The sequence below is a fragment of the Dicentrarchus labrax genome, unplaced genomic scaffold (genome assembly GCF_905237075.1).
Source record: "Dicentrarchus labrax unplaced genomic scaffold, dlabrax2021, whole genome shotgun sequence".
Classification (NCBI taxonomy): Eukaryota; Metazoa; Chordata; class Actinopteri; family Moronidae; genus Dicentrarchus; species Dicentrarchus labrax.
This window is the reverse complement of record NW_026136724.1, coordinates 10,158,893-10,175,200: the sequence shown is the minus strand read 5'-3', so window position 1 is coordinate 10,175,200 and position 16,308 is coordinate 10,158,893. Positions and strand designations below refer to the sequence as shown.

The window sequence follows — 16,308 nt, the reverse complement described above, 5'->3', positions numbered from 1 at the left end:
CTCTTTCCCCGCAATCTCCTTCTTGTCTCCATTGTCTTTATTGTCAAAGGCCCATTCAAAAGGAAAACGAACACATACTGTACTGCATATTGCGTGGAATATAAAAGAATATCATACAAGAAAGCACACTTTGATTATATAAACTGTATTATTAGTCACAAACACAAGGGCCAAATTTCAACTGGGCACTGACCATCGAACTTTTGGTTTTTCCTCCCCCACTTGTAAAGTTTCAATGGATTTACTCACAAAAATCTCTCTAAACAGCGTGCTCTCACTATAATCCAGATAAAAGAAGCTCTAAAATGATTGAAAATGTTGATACTACAGCCATCTAGGTTGCCTCAGGTATTTCAATAAGCCTTACAAGCAGCAATGAGTACCTCAAGGACTTTGGTTAGTTTAGTTAGTCATCTGCCAGCCTACATCCTGGCTGCCCTGACAGGAAAACAGCAGATACTACTTGCTGAAATCAAACATCAGTCAAAGATATGCTCTTTTTAGTAAAGTGACTCATCCAACATCTTATCAATCTATTTATTGCAGCAATACACATTTAGTTTGCCGGTGCGGCTCTGCTCATGTCATGCTCTGGAAGCTTGACACACATCCACAACATTTAACATTTAAACATGGACACATATAATAAAAAACAAAAACTTTCATGCCACCTATTGTGCACATATATGATCGGAGGAGACTATTAAATAATTTCCTGAGCGTGAAGTGCTGTGAGGCTCTCATACTTACCCTTACATAAATCCACTCACCAATTCACATGGAGAACTATGCTCTTCATCCCCATGTAGCGTATTCAAACTAAGCTGTACACCATGGGAGCCTTTTTAATAATGCACACTAATGTATGGGACAACTGTTGGCCTATATAGAGGGAGAGGGAGGTAAAAGCAAAGACTACGTTAAATAATGACACAAAGGCATTAGAAAAAAGCCAGATGGATGACATAGGGACATGTTTAACTTGTTCTTTTTGTCCTTTTCAGAGTTGTTTTCAATGTATGCATGTGATATATTTGCTTGTATGTGCTTCCCCTAATGCACATGACAGGAATTTCTGCTCTATAGCTCTAATCAAATGAGTCTTTCTCAGATTGCTTGCCCATCTGTGCATCCTTGTTGCATATGAATTTATGTACAGTAGTTGAATCACTTCCTGCTCATCTATCCTCCTCCACTGCTCAGTTCTAATGTTTCTGTGCTCTTCTTTCGTGATACCCTGATTGTGTGTCAGAATGACATGTGCGGTGTGTGTGTGTGTGTGTGTGTGTGGTTGTCCAATTATTGATTGTTGAGAAATAGAGAAATTGCTGCTTTTGGTGCCCTTTGTTTTCTTGATTTGTAGTATTGTGAGGCATCTGTGGTTTATTGTTTTGGTCCCCTATTAGCATTTCCTTGGCAGGGCATTGTTTCCATGTGGATGTAAAGAGAGTGTGTGGTCACCAGTTTGACTAATGCGATAAAATATATTACAGGAGATATGTATTTACCCCAAAAACACACATTTTATCATCCTGTAACCCCGTGTTTGTGTGTGTCCTCAAATTCTGTGTGAGCCTATCTGCTATTTCCCATGTACTTCGAGGTCACTGAAGAATTCCTGTCTGTTTTAGTCTGTAGTGATTTTCCCCTGTCACTCTCGCTCTCACTCTCTCTCTCTCTCTCTCTCTCTCTCTCTCTCTCTCTCTCTCTCTCTCTCTCTCTCTCTCTCTCTCTCGTGCTTTCCTTAACTTCCGGTGCTTCCAGACCTGCAGATCTATGCTGTAACCCCCATCCCAGAGAGTCAGGATGTGCTGCAGAGAGACGGAGTGCCTGACAACATCAAAAGCTTCTACAAGTTCAATCACATCTGGAGGTTCAGATATGACCGGCCCTTTCACAAGGGCACCAAAGACAAGGAGAATGAGTTCAAGGTACGGGGGAAAAGAAAAAAGACAAATTCACTAGAAAGACGGAAATAAACAGCTAGTGACACATGAAGCCCACACACGCTAAGAGGGCAATGTTATGCAGACATTTCTCTGCATTTATGTAATTTCATCCCTTCTTCACACGATGAACGTGTTGAATTTATGGAGATATTAAAATAAGCTTTTAAATAATGAACATACAGCCTACTTCATTTTGTGGAGTAGCTGAAAAATGTCAAAGGCTATTAAATAAATAGGGAAAAAACAATGAAGTTTTCTTTGAATATTTCAGAATTTAAAATTATACATTTATGATCATTAGCATTTTTTACTGCTGACCCATGTGAAACAGCTGTATTTTTCTCTGCACGCAGGTATTAGTGTGTGTGTGTCGCACATGTTTTATTCATGATGACACCTGTATCACTAATTATATACACTGCACACACTCTAAATACATACACACACCACACAGACCCTGATATTAGGCTCATAAATATTCAATATTAAGACATACAGACACACACGCTCCATGCTGTCATTCCATCTCTCTTCCATCAAAGCTATTTGGCCAAATTTAATCATGATATCGCATTTCCATCAGGCCTGGATGCCTCTGGCCCGGGAGTAGGAATAATATGTATGATTTTTGCATGATAATAAGAGTATGCAGCATAATAAAGTAGGAAATAAAGCTGTTTCTAAAATTTAACAAAAAAGTTTCTATCTGCAGGGAAATAATAGTTTGCAAAAAGGTCAAGACTTTTATTTTTGTACATTTTTCCTTTCAACTTCCTGCTCTTAAACTGTAATACATTTTTTTCAAAAAGTGTTCTGGTGGGTTTCTTGGCCTTAAAAAGCAGGAAATCAATAAAGGGCAGCAGGGTTGTGTAGTGAGTCGGAAGACCCTTCTTCAACTTGAGGACACAAGGATCGATACTGCATGTCAGCACTCATCTGCTCTGCTGGAGTGTCCTTGAGCAAGACACTGGGTTCTAAACTAAGCATAAGACAAATTAAGATGTATTGTATCAGCACTTTGATCCTCACCTGGCTGTTGAATGAGTCCAGCAGAAAACAAAATGTCTACATGGCAATCAGAAATATAATAACATAATGATGTTTCAGATATTCTTCCCAATCTTTTGGTTTTTAACTCAATACTTGCAAAACATATGACATTCTAATAATACATCCACATATGTACTTGTGATTAGTGCTAATGAACAGATGTAGGTGCTCCATTATAGTGTGAATATATCATGTTAATCACCTGAAGTGATTGCTAGAGTTTCCATAGTTTACGTGCTGTCAGAATGACCTTGTGGGATGTTGGCATATTGACAAGCACACTGGCAGACAGGATAAGTGATGGAACATAAACGACGATCCGAGATATAAGATATGACACCTGACCTACACCTACAAGTAGATGTTTGGCAGTAGGTGTACTCAACATGATTCCCTCCAGCTATGTGTCGGTAATTAAATCGTGTGTTGTCTGCCAGAGATACTGTGCATCAGGCATAAGTAGCTATAGATTTTTAAAAAAAAGTATGATTAGCAGTCAGCTAACAATGACGCGTGTATCATGTGTTTATGCAGAGCCTTTGGGTGGAGAGGACAACCCTGACTCTGGTCCAGAGTCTTCCAGGCATCTCCCGCTGGTTTGAAGTGGACAAGAGAGAGCTGGTGAGTGTGATCTCTGAAGAAATAACTGCAGCACACAGTCATGTCACACAAGGAACACTGTAATAATACACTTTTATTTTGCAGGTTGCAGTTTAAAGTACTCCCAGCCGATAGCAAAGTATTGATCCAAGTCATTACATTGAACAACAGTAATGTCCTAGGTCATGAGTTTGGGGCTATTGGACACATTTAATTTCTTCTGTTGGATGGATTTGATGTCATGCTAAAAATCGAATTGCTTTGCTTTGATTACCAACATGTCCAATTTTGTCGAATGGATTTTTGTAGTGGGAAATATTTACCAATACCTACTCTCTTTCGTCTTTAGCCTGGAATCACTATCATATAACATATCCATTGCTACACTGTTACACGTAAATCCCCTCAAAAGCTTTCCGTCTTGGATCTTCTCATTCAGATCTCTGAGGAGTGGGAGGATTTTAAATACTGTTTTGTCCAGCATATGCAAAACATAACACATTGTCTCTGTTAGTCTAAGCGTGTATCTTAGCGTATAGCTGTTGAACATGTGTGAAATTATGGATTGTAGACCCAGTGTTATTCTATGATGGTTATGCAGTGCAATATATATAAAATACAGAACTTGCAAAAGCTCTATTAACAGGATGATTAAGCTTTGTGTGAGACAGAAGAAGAAAAGAGAAAAAGAAACGTAGGTTGAAAGGAAGAACATGTTCTTAAAAGTGACCATATACTTATTTTTATGTATATTATGAATGACTCAAACTTCTATGTTTATGTGAAAGGTGTTGCTGGTAGTGATAAAACCAGAGATAATTATCATTCAACAAAAAATTTCCCATCAGCTTTGTGGAACATTTTAACATCTTTCAGCTTGTTGTTTTGGTTTTACTCTTTTGGTACAGTTGCACTGTACTTATCAGTGTTGACTTTTCAGTGAAAAAGGGTCTAAAAATCCATCGGAATCGTTATTTCCATTGTGAGAAATGTAGACAAATGCACACATAATATTTCTTTGAAAGATTAACTCGGAAATGTCCAATAGGAAAAGCTTTCAGAGTCGATACACAAAATTTAGGAATGAAAGGGCACTCGAGAAACTTTGTAGTGAACTTCTACTGAACCTTCTACAAAAAAACCTGTGAGAGACACATAAAAAAAGAATGGTCAAAATCAAAGCGTATCCGAGATTTTTGTTCTAAAAAACACCACACACTACTACCTTGTAATGCATACTTTCTTTTATGAATCATCAGGGTTGTTTTCTTCTAGCTTTTCGGACTTTAAAAAGCACCCTATAGAGCTAAAGAAGAAGCGGCCCCTTGAAACTCTTAATATTTCTCTCACCTCCCCTCTCGCAGGTGGAGGTAAGCCCACTGGAGAACGCCATCGAGGTGATCGAGAACAAGAACTTACAACTACGCACATTGATCACCCAGTGTCAGAGCCGGCAGATGCAGAACATCAACCCCCTCACCATGTGCCTCAACGGGGTCATCGACGCCGCTGTCAACGGGGGGCTGGCCCGCTACCAAGAGGTATGGATGGATAGATGTAGGATAAGGTTGGAGGGTTTTAGAGACCGTGGCTTTGGTGAGGAGCGATGACTTATGGATTGCCTAACGATGCATGAAGGTGGGTTTTAGCGGAGAGATGTATTATGGACAAGAGAGCGTGTTGCGAAGGGTGGAGCGGATGAACAGATGGATGGATGGATGGATGGATGCACGAATGGCTGGGTGAAGGTTTGACTGATATGGATGGATGGGATGGATAGATGAGCGAAGAGGGGCTGGAAGCAGGGGGAAAATTAGATGGAAGGGTGACGCAGGAATGGGTGGATCGATGGGGGGGTGTGGTCAATGAATGAATGGATGGATGTGCGGAGAAAGAGGGGTCAGGTCAAAAAATGGCAGATATAAGCATGTGAGGAAGGATTATAGAGAGAGATGGATGGCTAATAATAGCTGAATGAATGAGATGGGAGTGTTTATGCAGCTGCTATATTATACGCTGAAGTGCTAGCAGACAGACGCACAGATTGGTAGAGAAAGACTGAAATATGGTCAATCCCACTGCCAAACATTTAGCATCTACTGCTTCTCCAAAAACTCCTCTGTGGCAGACAATTGCAGGATAACAGCACAGCACAATGTCTTAACCAGGAAGAGCACATTTGAAGAGGAAGACGTCAACAAATCTACTCAAGAAAATTGTTTTTTTACCCTCAACAAACTGAGTGGACTCAGTGACTTGCTCTGTGTCGCATAGCAACCACCCTTTTCCACTTGGAGCATGTTTGTGGGGGTGCATGTTCATGTTTGTGAGTGTGTGTGTGTGTGTGTGTGTGTGGGTTTGGGCGGGTGTATAATACTGTATGTGTGTGTTTCTGAGTGCATATTGGGTTTGTTCAGAAGAGTGTGTCTCCGTGTAGATTTAGCCTATTAAGGTTTGTAGGATACTTGATAAAGCCACAAAGGCAAGGATTGCTGAAGTGCTTCCCACCCTTACTGCCATTATTTTGTTTAAAAATTATAGCATATGGAAGGATTTTCAGCTTCCAATGTAGTTATACAGCAGCCCTTTACCTTTATACACCGTTGGCAGAGTTATGTATGTGTTTCTTAGTATAGAAATGTACAAATGGCGTGTTTCTGGGTACAAAATGACCACCAACTTCCTTCTACCTTTTATAATATTTATTTTCACACCATACGAAATAGAAAATTTCAATTTCAATTATTTTGCACAAGGTGGACACAGATGGGGCAGCTCCTGCAGCAAACATGCTGCCGCTGGTATCGACACTCATTGTTCTCTGCAGAATATCGCGCGCAGCACCCCGTGGAATGCGCCATAAATCGATTAATTTCCCCACGTAATGCCGATTGACAGCTGTGGAGGTTTGCTCAGCTACAAATGAAGTAGAAATTGTCATTATTAATATTCAGATTTATTGCTTTAGTTTGAGCTGAAACCCTCGAGGGGGAATGCTGTCTGATTTATTTCCCCTCCCCTCAGTGTTCCATCTCTAATTGGACTTTTCTAATGATTAACTGAGCCACTCCACGGCAAGGCCTCACTCCCTGCAGCCCAACGAGGAATTTCCATCATTCGTAGAAGATTATTGATTATTTTTTTTTGCTGCCTTTTCCGGCAGTCCTTGGTTGGAATTTCCTGCTGAAGGCAGCACTTTAGAATTACTACCTTGGCACTGTTGCATATGTACTTTTATAGTACATCGACTATAAAGAGCATAATAACGTTTATGCAATAAAATATGTTTCATTTCTTCTACATCTGTGTCGCATGGTTTGATAATAGAGTAACGTGATATCACGTACAATGCATACTAATATATGCCATCTTGGTAGGGAGAATAATATTCCTTGTTGTCTTGTGGGTTCATAGTCAAAAAGACAAGCCACAGTCGCATTCATTGATAAGGACGTGTGTGTGTGACATGTCTGAAGCAGCATTGAGCATCTTTTCTCTTTAACTGTCATCCGGCTCTGTCTCTTTGGAGATAAACAGCTGTGTCCTTGGGAGAGGAACCGTGCTGATCTTTTTTGTGAACTTCCCCTTTACCTTTCAGTCCCCTTCTTCTGTGCGCGCGTTTCCCTCTGTGGCAGATTTGAATGCAGATTATGAGCCGGGTCTTTTCATCGTCTCGTCGTCTCTCCGCTTTGTGTACTCTGATGCAGATTGAAAAGGATTTACCATAATCTGTAGACACATCACAAGTGCTGATGGCATTGTAAACAGTGAGGAACTGGCGTTTTAATGTATGGATGGGACAGAAATGTTTATCGTCATTCAAAGCAGACCAGGGCATTTTTCATCTTATCTGTTTCTCCTTTGAGTCACATTTTTTTTAAGAAAATGTCTGGGAGAGTAAACAGAAAATGGAGTCTTAGAGCCAGAATCAAGAAGTTTGATGTTTCTGAAGAGTCATGATCTATAAAAGGAAGCAGTGACATCAAATCGGTCCTTTGATTCCACTAACATCCATTTGGCATTGGAGTGTTTTTCTTTCTCTATTTTTAGCCAATGTGTACTTTTATTCTGGTCCCTGAAGTCGATATTAATATCACAACACAGAAACGAGGAGTATTATACTCCATTTGAGTTGGATGTTAGTTTACTCTGTTTGGCCATTTGCTCAGTTTGTTCATGAATGTTTTTTTAAGGATTCAACAAAAACGTGTGGAAGCTAATTCACTGTGTCAGCCCAGCGGGGATTCAGGTAGCTCTGCAGTGCAGAAAGCCTCCTGCTTCAGCTCCCGGTGTGTGCATAACAGATGTTCTGCATTTTGTTGCCACACAGGCCTTTTTCGTGAAGGACTACATTATGAATCACCCCGAGGACGGCGAGAAGATCGGGCGACTGAGAGAACTCATGTTTGAACAGGTTTGTAATAAGAGATAAAAAGAAAAAAGCATGTGATTGTCCATTTACTCGCTTGTTCTGGAGCTTTCGCAATCTGCAGAGGAAGGATGGGAGGAAGCTGGATGCTGTTAAAAGCACTCGAACAAGCGAGAAGGTGGAGCTTGAGTTTCATGACAGAGCCAGACTGATACTGGATTTTTGAGGCCACTACCTGTGTCGCTGATATATACGCTGATACTGACATATGCGATAAGCTAATGTCAGCTAATTTATTGACCTAGGTAATTTATTAGTTCAGATTTTGTACATCTATCAGGCGAGATTTTGCTGATCTAACCTGTATTATTTCCAGATATTTCATTTTTCTCACTGGAGTTATAGTTAGTATTAGTAGTAGTAAATATTGCAAACAACGGAGATGTTAGCCAGCTCTTGTTTTGCAGGCGCACATCTTGGAGTACGGCCTGGCTGTGCATGAGAAATTCGTTCCCCAGGACATGAGGCCTCTCCACAAGAAGCTAGTGGACCAGTTTCATCTAATGAAATCCAGTCTTGGCATACAGGTAAGCCGGACTTCCAAGTGAAGGATCCCTTTAGTCCTTCGAGGAGAAAGCCACCCACTCATTAAACACACTTCCTTTATCTGCATTTTGTGTATTTTATTTTACATACCTCACGCTGACACGAAGAAGCGTTTAATCATGTGCACATCCTTTTCTCCAATTTTAACACCCTAGGAGTTTCCGGCTTATGTGCGCGCAAGCCCTGTGCACTTCACCAATGGGAGCCCGCGAACATGCAGGAACTCTGTGCCCAACATCATTAGCCCAGACGGTGGCAGAGGGGTTGCCAGGCGGAGGTGACGATCCCTTTTGTCTAAAGTTTATGTCTGTTGTTTTTAGTATGATGATGATGATGATATATCTACATCTTTCTTTTGTCTTTATTATTATTATTATTATAATAATCTATATTAATGTTTGAAATTTATGAACCACCCTAATGCTCTTTTATCTTACTGTTACATTTCTGCTTCACATTGTCTCACCTTTCTTCGCTTTCTCTTGATGTGTTGTCCTCCACTGCAGACATTTCTCTTCATCTTACGCCCCTTTCTTTTTTACTTTTTTGTGTCCCCACCTTACCTCAAACACCAAGCTCTGTGCCTTTGCTCTCTTCTTCCTTCAGTTCTTTACCGGTGTGGCTCCATCTGGGCATACAATAGGTGGAGGAAGGGGGGTGGCTGGCTGGCACCCACAGGGATATGTCCGTGTGGCTGCTGCCAGGCCAGCAGGCAGACTGTCTGTATGTCTGAGCGTGCGTGTGTATGCGTGTGTGTTTTGATGTGTTCAGTGACCCTGCCACTCTGTCTACCTGCGACATTCTGCCTCCACAGTCTGATCCCAGGAGGCACAGCCACACAGAAAGATACAGACACACACATTACCTCCCATCTCCCAGTGACATTTTGCGTTTTACTTATTGAGTTTTGATTTCTTTTTTGTACTCTGTTTGGCAACACAAAACCAGGTTACATCTATTATTTAATCTTTTTTTTGGTAAAGACTTCTGCTTTAACCTTCCTTTGAAAATCCCATTGAGTTTGTGCTCTAACCTTTATTTTTTGGCAGACAAGTGCTTGATGAAATGCTGTGATTGCTGCATTGATTATCTTCTTATAATCTGACATTTTCTATTTCTGTTTGTGTTTTTTCCTCCATGCCTTTATGTTTGTCTGCCTCATGCTGAATTTTCGGTGAGTGAAAGCTAATGAAACAAAATACCATAATCTGTCTCTCTTTACCAAAAGCCACTGTGACCTTCTCAATCTGTGTTCTCCTCACCCTCAGACCCCTCAGCTACCCTGCGGTGAACCGCTACTCCTCGTCCTCTCTGTCGTCTCAGGCATCCAATGAAGTCAGTAATATCACAGGGCAGTCCGAGAGTTCGGATGAAGTCTTCAACATGCAGGTAATCTCTCCCTCTCTCTCTCTCTCTCTTTCTCTCTCTCTCTCATACGCACATACCTCTTCTGCCTTCCCACACAGCCACACTCAATATGCTCATTGCCTTCCATACAGATTTCCCTTGCAATACGTTTTAATCCCCCTCACTCCTTGCCACCCTCATTTCTCCTCTCCTCTGACCCTTTCTCTTTCTACTCCTCTCTGCTTGTTCAGAGCTTTGTCTGGCCAAGGAAATTGTCATGATTATATCAAAAAAGGACACTGTGCTTTGTGTGCTCCGTCCAGGGAGCTTGCTGGAGTTGGGCAGTAATCTAAACTAGATTTGGCCAATTCAGAAAGCTGCCGACGACTCCTGGCAAGCTGTCTGGCGCACCTGGCGGGCCTGGAATAAAAGGAAGCATAGACGAAATGTTGACACGGATCTCACTGAACCTATTACAATATTGTTTTTGACGTCTTAACTTATATTCTATAGATCAAGTACAATTCACTGGTGAGTGGTGAGATGAAGTATTATTATAGAACATTTCAATTCACAAAGTGCATTAAGCCTTTAACCTCCACCTTCCTAGAGACACATGTTTAAGGTTACAGTTGCAGTTGTTGTTTGTGATGGATTGTGCATGAATTTATTTGAACAAGAGTGTATTTTTTTTCTTTTTTGTTGTTTCCGTGTATTTGATAAATTATCAAGGCCTCACAGACAGGGAAAGTCCCCCATAAAGGAAAAAAGGGGACGCTATGTGGGCTAGACAAAATATAAACAAGATAAAATGCAAGATATTAAGTGTTAATTAGTGTGCTTTAAAAGGCTGTTTCCCCCTGTTTCCAGACTTTATGCTAAACTAAGCTAACAGGCTTCAGGCTGTTAATATTTACCATACAGTCTCACCTCTGGCAAATATAATGTGATAATAATAGTTTTTGTAATAATAGTCGAATTTTTGCATTTTGAGATTGCTCTCAGTTATCTTTAATCATCATTTACCTGTGGAATAAAGGAACAGCAACACGTGTAGTTCCATGGTAGTTAAACCCACCTTAGAGGTAATCTCTGACACTAAGTTACACTGAGCTTCTCTGTTTTTTTGTTTTTTTTTATGACACCAGGAAAATGCATCCATTCCATGGTCACATAAAAATTCTACACATAGCGGCTTAAAGTTAAGTTGGAAATATTTCTGGTAATTAATGTTTATAATGTTCTAGTTCATGATAATAATTTGTTTGCTGTTGTTGTTGTCATCCCACCTACAGCCCAGTCCGTCTACCTCAAGCCTCAGCTCCAACCATTCTGCCTCGCCCAATGTCACCAGCTCAGCCCCCTCCAGTGCCAGAGGTGAGACTGGCACTCATTTTACAACGTTATACGCTATAGACTTTTAGTTGCTATTTCAATCCAGAGTGACTCGCACGGAGGAAGCTGACAGAGGTTCAGCTGGACACACCGAACACAGGGAATGAACCTTTGACCTTTCAGTGACACAATGTTCTCTCAAATCACCGCAGCGTCCTGTCTGGTGAGGTTAGCGAGGTTAGACGACAGCTAGGGATACACACAGGAGAGGCAGATGAGGTAAAAAGAGAGAGGGGGGAGAGAACAATGAGGAGAGAGGGTCGAGACTGAAAAATAAAAAGAATACAAAATGAGCTGAGATGAAAAATGAAATGGGCTGAGACGTGGAGACAAATGCTGCTGAAAGAAACATGGAGCCAGTGAAAATGCAAGACAGAGCAAGGGAGAGTAAGAAATGATTACGGCTCTATGGAGTATCCCTCTTGGACCTCAATACAATCTCCAGTCCAGCCCGGGCCATCCAACCCTCCTCCTCTACAGTGTAGAGTGTGAATATCTAATGCCTTTCCTGTCTGCCCTCTTATCTCGCTGTGTTCAAATGTGCAAACGTGTTCCTGCCTGATCGACATCATAAAAAGTAAGAATATATGAAGACGTTTATGGAAGCGCATACACTCCCCTTTGGCGAGCCGCTGGCAGCGGGCGGCGCCCTTATAAAACTGGCCTCTGTCTACCCATAAAGCCCTGGAGAGAATTATTGCTAGTGTGTTATCTGAATGAGAGCCAGCGATGGGTATCTCATACTCATATGATAGCCTTCCAAGTGGTATCACATTCGCTAATGGATCGAGATCTACACAGTAGCTAACATCAGATGAGGGGAAGTGCTGTGAAAATGGTGGGAGAGAGTATTTGCGTGTGTGTGTGTGTGTGTGTGTGTGTGTGTGTGTGTGTGTGGGCTTATCTCAGTGCATATGTTATATATGTTTCTGTGTCAAGGTTTAGCATGTGTCTGTTGTGTTTGTCCAGTATAACTGAGGAGGTGAGGAGGAGGGGGTGTGTGTGTGTGTGTGTGTGTCTGTGTGTGAGAAGGGGGTGCAGGCCATTTATCATGTTGTGGAGCCAGTGAGGCTGAAAGAATGGTCGAGAGGCTAGGAGGGAGAAAGAGAGATTGGCCTTTCCTGATTGCCAGTATTTGTGGGTAATAGTCTAACACCTTGCTGCTATTTGGTCCCTTATGTGTTGGACATGCTCTTCTGTTTGTGTGTATGGTGTGTGTGTGTGTGTTACTGCTCTAATATCTCATACCATCCATTCCAGGTTCGCCTCAGATGGCAGAGAAACACAAGCATTCCAGAGAAAATGCCTGCCTGTCTCCACGAGAGAGACCAGTCAGCGCCATCTTCCCCAACCCCCTAGACCCTGCACAGGTTAACACACACACACATATTCTTCTACACACACACTAAGGTGCAGGCTGTAGAATCTGAATAAATAGTAGCGTATGGCCTCGCAAAGAAAAACAGAAAAAATGGAAAGACAAATAAGCTTTTGACTTTTTAGTGACAGAACAATGAGGAAATGTGCCTGCTCGTTTGAGAATGTGCTCCTGCTCTTACATTAATAGTTCTATATTTGGTTTAATGCAAAACACAAGAAACAAATGAAGACATTTGCACCAAGGGACTGATTATACACTGTACTTATAAAAAGTTAAGTCAGCAATAGACTAGAGTAGAATCAGCAGCCGGGCAGACTGAAGAACAGTCCCCCCCCACCTCCGACCCCCACACACTGATTGTTAACCCTGACTGTGGACAAGGGTTGTGCAATAATGGGAATTTTTAATGGCACTGTGTAATACTTCATGATGTCGAGGTAATATTAACAACGACTTAATGCTACCATGACAACTTGCGCTCTTTAGGCAGTACATCATTTTGCTCTCTGTTTTCTATTCTCATTTTCTCATTTTAACTTTTTGCATTTTTAATGTCTAAAACGGTCTTAAAATTGTGTGTAAGTGTCTGCGCTATGGTCTAATGTTGCACCATGGAGACTGGCAAACAAGAAGCACACACCGTAACTGTGCATCTAAATTGTTTTATGAGATGGAAAAGTGGACAAAAAAATCTAATTTACCAACTAAAATTAAAATGTTATTGTCCCATGTGTGGCATCATGTAGCTTATTAGCATACCAAAAGAACCACAATAGAGTTGTGAAGTGGGAGGAGCACCACCGGTTAATGTGGTAAAAGGCCTGTTCATCTTCTCCGTAGACAATTGGAGGTGACTCACAGTTGAAGCAATTACACTGCTTTGATGGGCATGAAACGCTCCCTGTTGAATCATCAGTACAGAAGATGCACAGCTGCATTAGAAAATATCTTTTTCTATGATTCTGTGTTTAAGGTACAACAGGTACAGGTAGGTGTGTGTATAAAAGCTTTAGGGTAGAGGTTAACCGTGTCTCCCAAGGTGCAATTTGACAAGAAAACATCCAATCACCAGGCTTAACATTCTGTTACGTAAGCTAAAGATTACTGTGTTGATAATACATTTAGCAACTATTGTTTCCAACTGTGATAAAGATGTGTCATGAATACACTAGAGCTCTTCTTGTCCATAGCAAACAGACCCCAGGGCTCATGGTTATGTTCTAATTAGAGCCATAGATGCCAAACTGAGGGACAAAACATGATTTGTTGAAATAATGAAAACAGGTTTGTAACACTACCCAGGATGGTTCTGTGTTTCTATGTTAAGTAACACTGAGGATATCATTAAGGAAAGCACTCTATACTGTATCCAGATGGACATGCTGTTTTCTTTTGAGTTGGGTGATGGAAGAGGAACACTCGTTTCTCTTACAGATGGTTGCTTTTTCGTCTGTCGCGTTCACTTGGCTCCACCTGTCTTACAAGTGTGTGCTTTCGAATAAGACAAAATAAATATATTACAGGCATGTTTGTCCAATACTGCAGCTGTCCATAAGGTGCATGCTGGGGCAGAAAACAAGGTCGCCTTTTTATTTTACAGCATATCTCAGTGGATGACTTCTGTCCTCCCGAGCAAGAGCACACACCACAAGGCCTTTTGTAGCTGAGAATTGCACTTTTTCAAGAGCAACTGATGTTACGGATATTTTATTAAAGTCAGACAACCGAACTTTGCCTTTTTTCTGCCAAAAAAATAAATAAAAACCCAAGTACAGCAAACTAATGTTACTACAAGAACAAGAGCCAACAAGAACAACATGATATTGCAGTTTCCCCTCTCGCTGAAGGGCAGCACGTAACGCAATCACGCACACTCCATCTTCAGTGACAAAGCTACTGTAACAGAAAAATAATGTGTTTATTTTTGAAGACACTTTCATCTCTCACAGTCAGTGCTGATGCTACCGGCACAGTTCACCTGGTTTTCTCGCCCTGTTTATGTTGAATCAAGAGAATCGTCTACAGATGAATAGATATTGGAAGGCCTGATAATTATTTCCAACCTGACAGCAGTGGAGGACTAGCTATTAGCTGCTAATGGAGTATTGATTATTAGAAACATTGATCACTGGTATCATTCACTGTAATTAGAGCAACGGGGTAAGAAAAAAGCCATCTTATTCCTATATTTTTTGAGGATGGAGAGGGAGCGCTTCTACAAATATCACACCAGACATAAAGGTCATTATGCATTCAACACTCTTCTTCTCCGTCTGTGTCTGTCTCACTGATACTGAATTTTTTGTTAGGAGAACCTTGATATTTATTTTTACCCTCCAATATTCAATTATTCCTCTCTGTGTTAAAGCTGGCATTTACCTATGTTATCTCAAACACACTGTTTCATGCTGCATGCGTTTGACATTCATTTCTGACTATTTCTTCTGCGTGCAGAGAGCTCCTGCTCATCAGATAGGCGATACCACTTTACCAAGGAGTGACCCCAACCTCTCAGCACCAGACAAAGGTAAAACTCTACATTAAGCATATTCTTTTACACCCTTCACTTCCATGCACTCATGTATAATACACTCTCACCGCAGGGAGCCCCCTCCAGGAGAATAATAATATATTGTATGTAGACACTTTTTATTAAACCTGTGCTAAGGTAAACATTTAATATTACTTTTATATTGTTTTGTGTGCTCCTCATTGTTATTTAAAAGAACATTTATTCTCATTTTCCCAGCATGTGTCCATTAGTCATAATTCCTGTAGAATCTCTTAACAAAAGCTCTCTTCAGTGGAGCGGCAGTAATGGGCATCTTCTCCATTACTCACTGATGCTTACACCACTGTCCAGGGTGGTAGTCATCTGTTCAGACATGCAGTGTGCGTGTGACAGTTTGACCACTGAGTGACTGGGGGCATCTGTTTTCACACAGCTGCTTCAGGGAGCTCCTCAGGACACAAACACACACACACACACAAACACACACACACACACAAACACACAAACACACACACACAGACACACAGACACACACACACACACACACACACACACACACACACACACACACACACACACACACACACACACAGTCTGAAACACACATACGCGCACATACCGGGCTCCATTTTCCTCCCGACTCCTAACCAGACTCACCGACTAGATTACAGCTTTTCATCTTCCCTCATCCCGAAAGAGTAATGAAATGGCAGGTACTATTCCTGCGACGGTGATGGACGTGTGTGACATTCATATGTATGAATGCATATCTATTAGTTAAGCCCCTCTGGTTGTCATTCTGCTCAGCATAGTCTAGGGGAGATGCATATTTCTTGCATTTTCTGCGAAAAATATGCCAGCGAATTGAGACTGAAATCTGACCTCACCATGCGTAATTAAAAAAAAACCTGAAGAGTTAGATTGCTTTTTCTCCGAACTTCTGCAGAACTCTGAGTATAAAACCTGAAAGTTATTTCCCTTCGACCGCCAGAAAAACAAAGGAAGAACATTTCGTGAAGTAATTAGGGGGATGCGGAAGAGACACATTTAAAATTAAAGAGTGAGGTTTGTGGATGCGATAGCTTCCTTGTGACTCACA

At 41.2% G+C, this 16,308-nt stretch overlaps 1 protein-coding gene across 12 annotated transcripts in view; it reads left to right on the top strand.

The window, feature by feature from the left end:
* The window catches only part of dock4b (dedicator of cytokinesis 4b), a 113,632-nt gene that overhangs the window by 89,328 nt on the left and 7,996 nt on the right, over positions 1–16,308 (top strand). For 5 of the 12 annotated variants that reach the window (XM_051392686.1, XM_051392685.1, XM_051392680.1 and 2 more), the window contains 11 exons: positions 1,765–1,931; positions 3,534–3,620; positions 4,964–5,140; positions 7,930–8,013; positions 8,436–8,555; positions 8,730–8,851; positions 9,843–9,963; positions 11,070–11,123; positions 11,217–11,298; positions 12,577–12,686; positions 15,152–15,224. In XM_051392686.1, coding sequence (XP_051248646.1) covers positions 1,765–1,931; positions 3,534–3,620; positions 4,964–5,140; positions 7,930–8,013; positions 8,436–8,555; positions 8,730–8,851; positions 9,843–9,963; positions 11,070–11,123; positions 11,217–11,298; positions 12,577–12,686; positions 15,152–15,224 — 1,197 coding nt within the window. The remainder of the gene's footprint in view (positions 1–1,764; positions 1,932–3,533; positions 3,621–4,963; positions 5,141–7,929; positions 8,014–8,435; positions 8,556–8,729; positions 8,852–9,842; positions 9,964–11,069; positions 11,124–11,216; positions 11,299–12,576; positions 12,687–15,151; positions 15,225–16,308) is intronic. The other 7 variants (XM_051392688.1, XM_051392684.1, XM_051392687.1 and 4 more) reach the window with 3 other exon arrangements.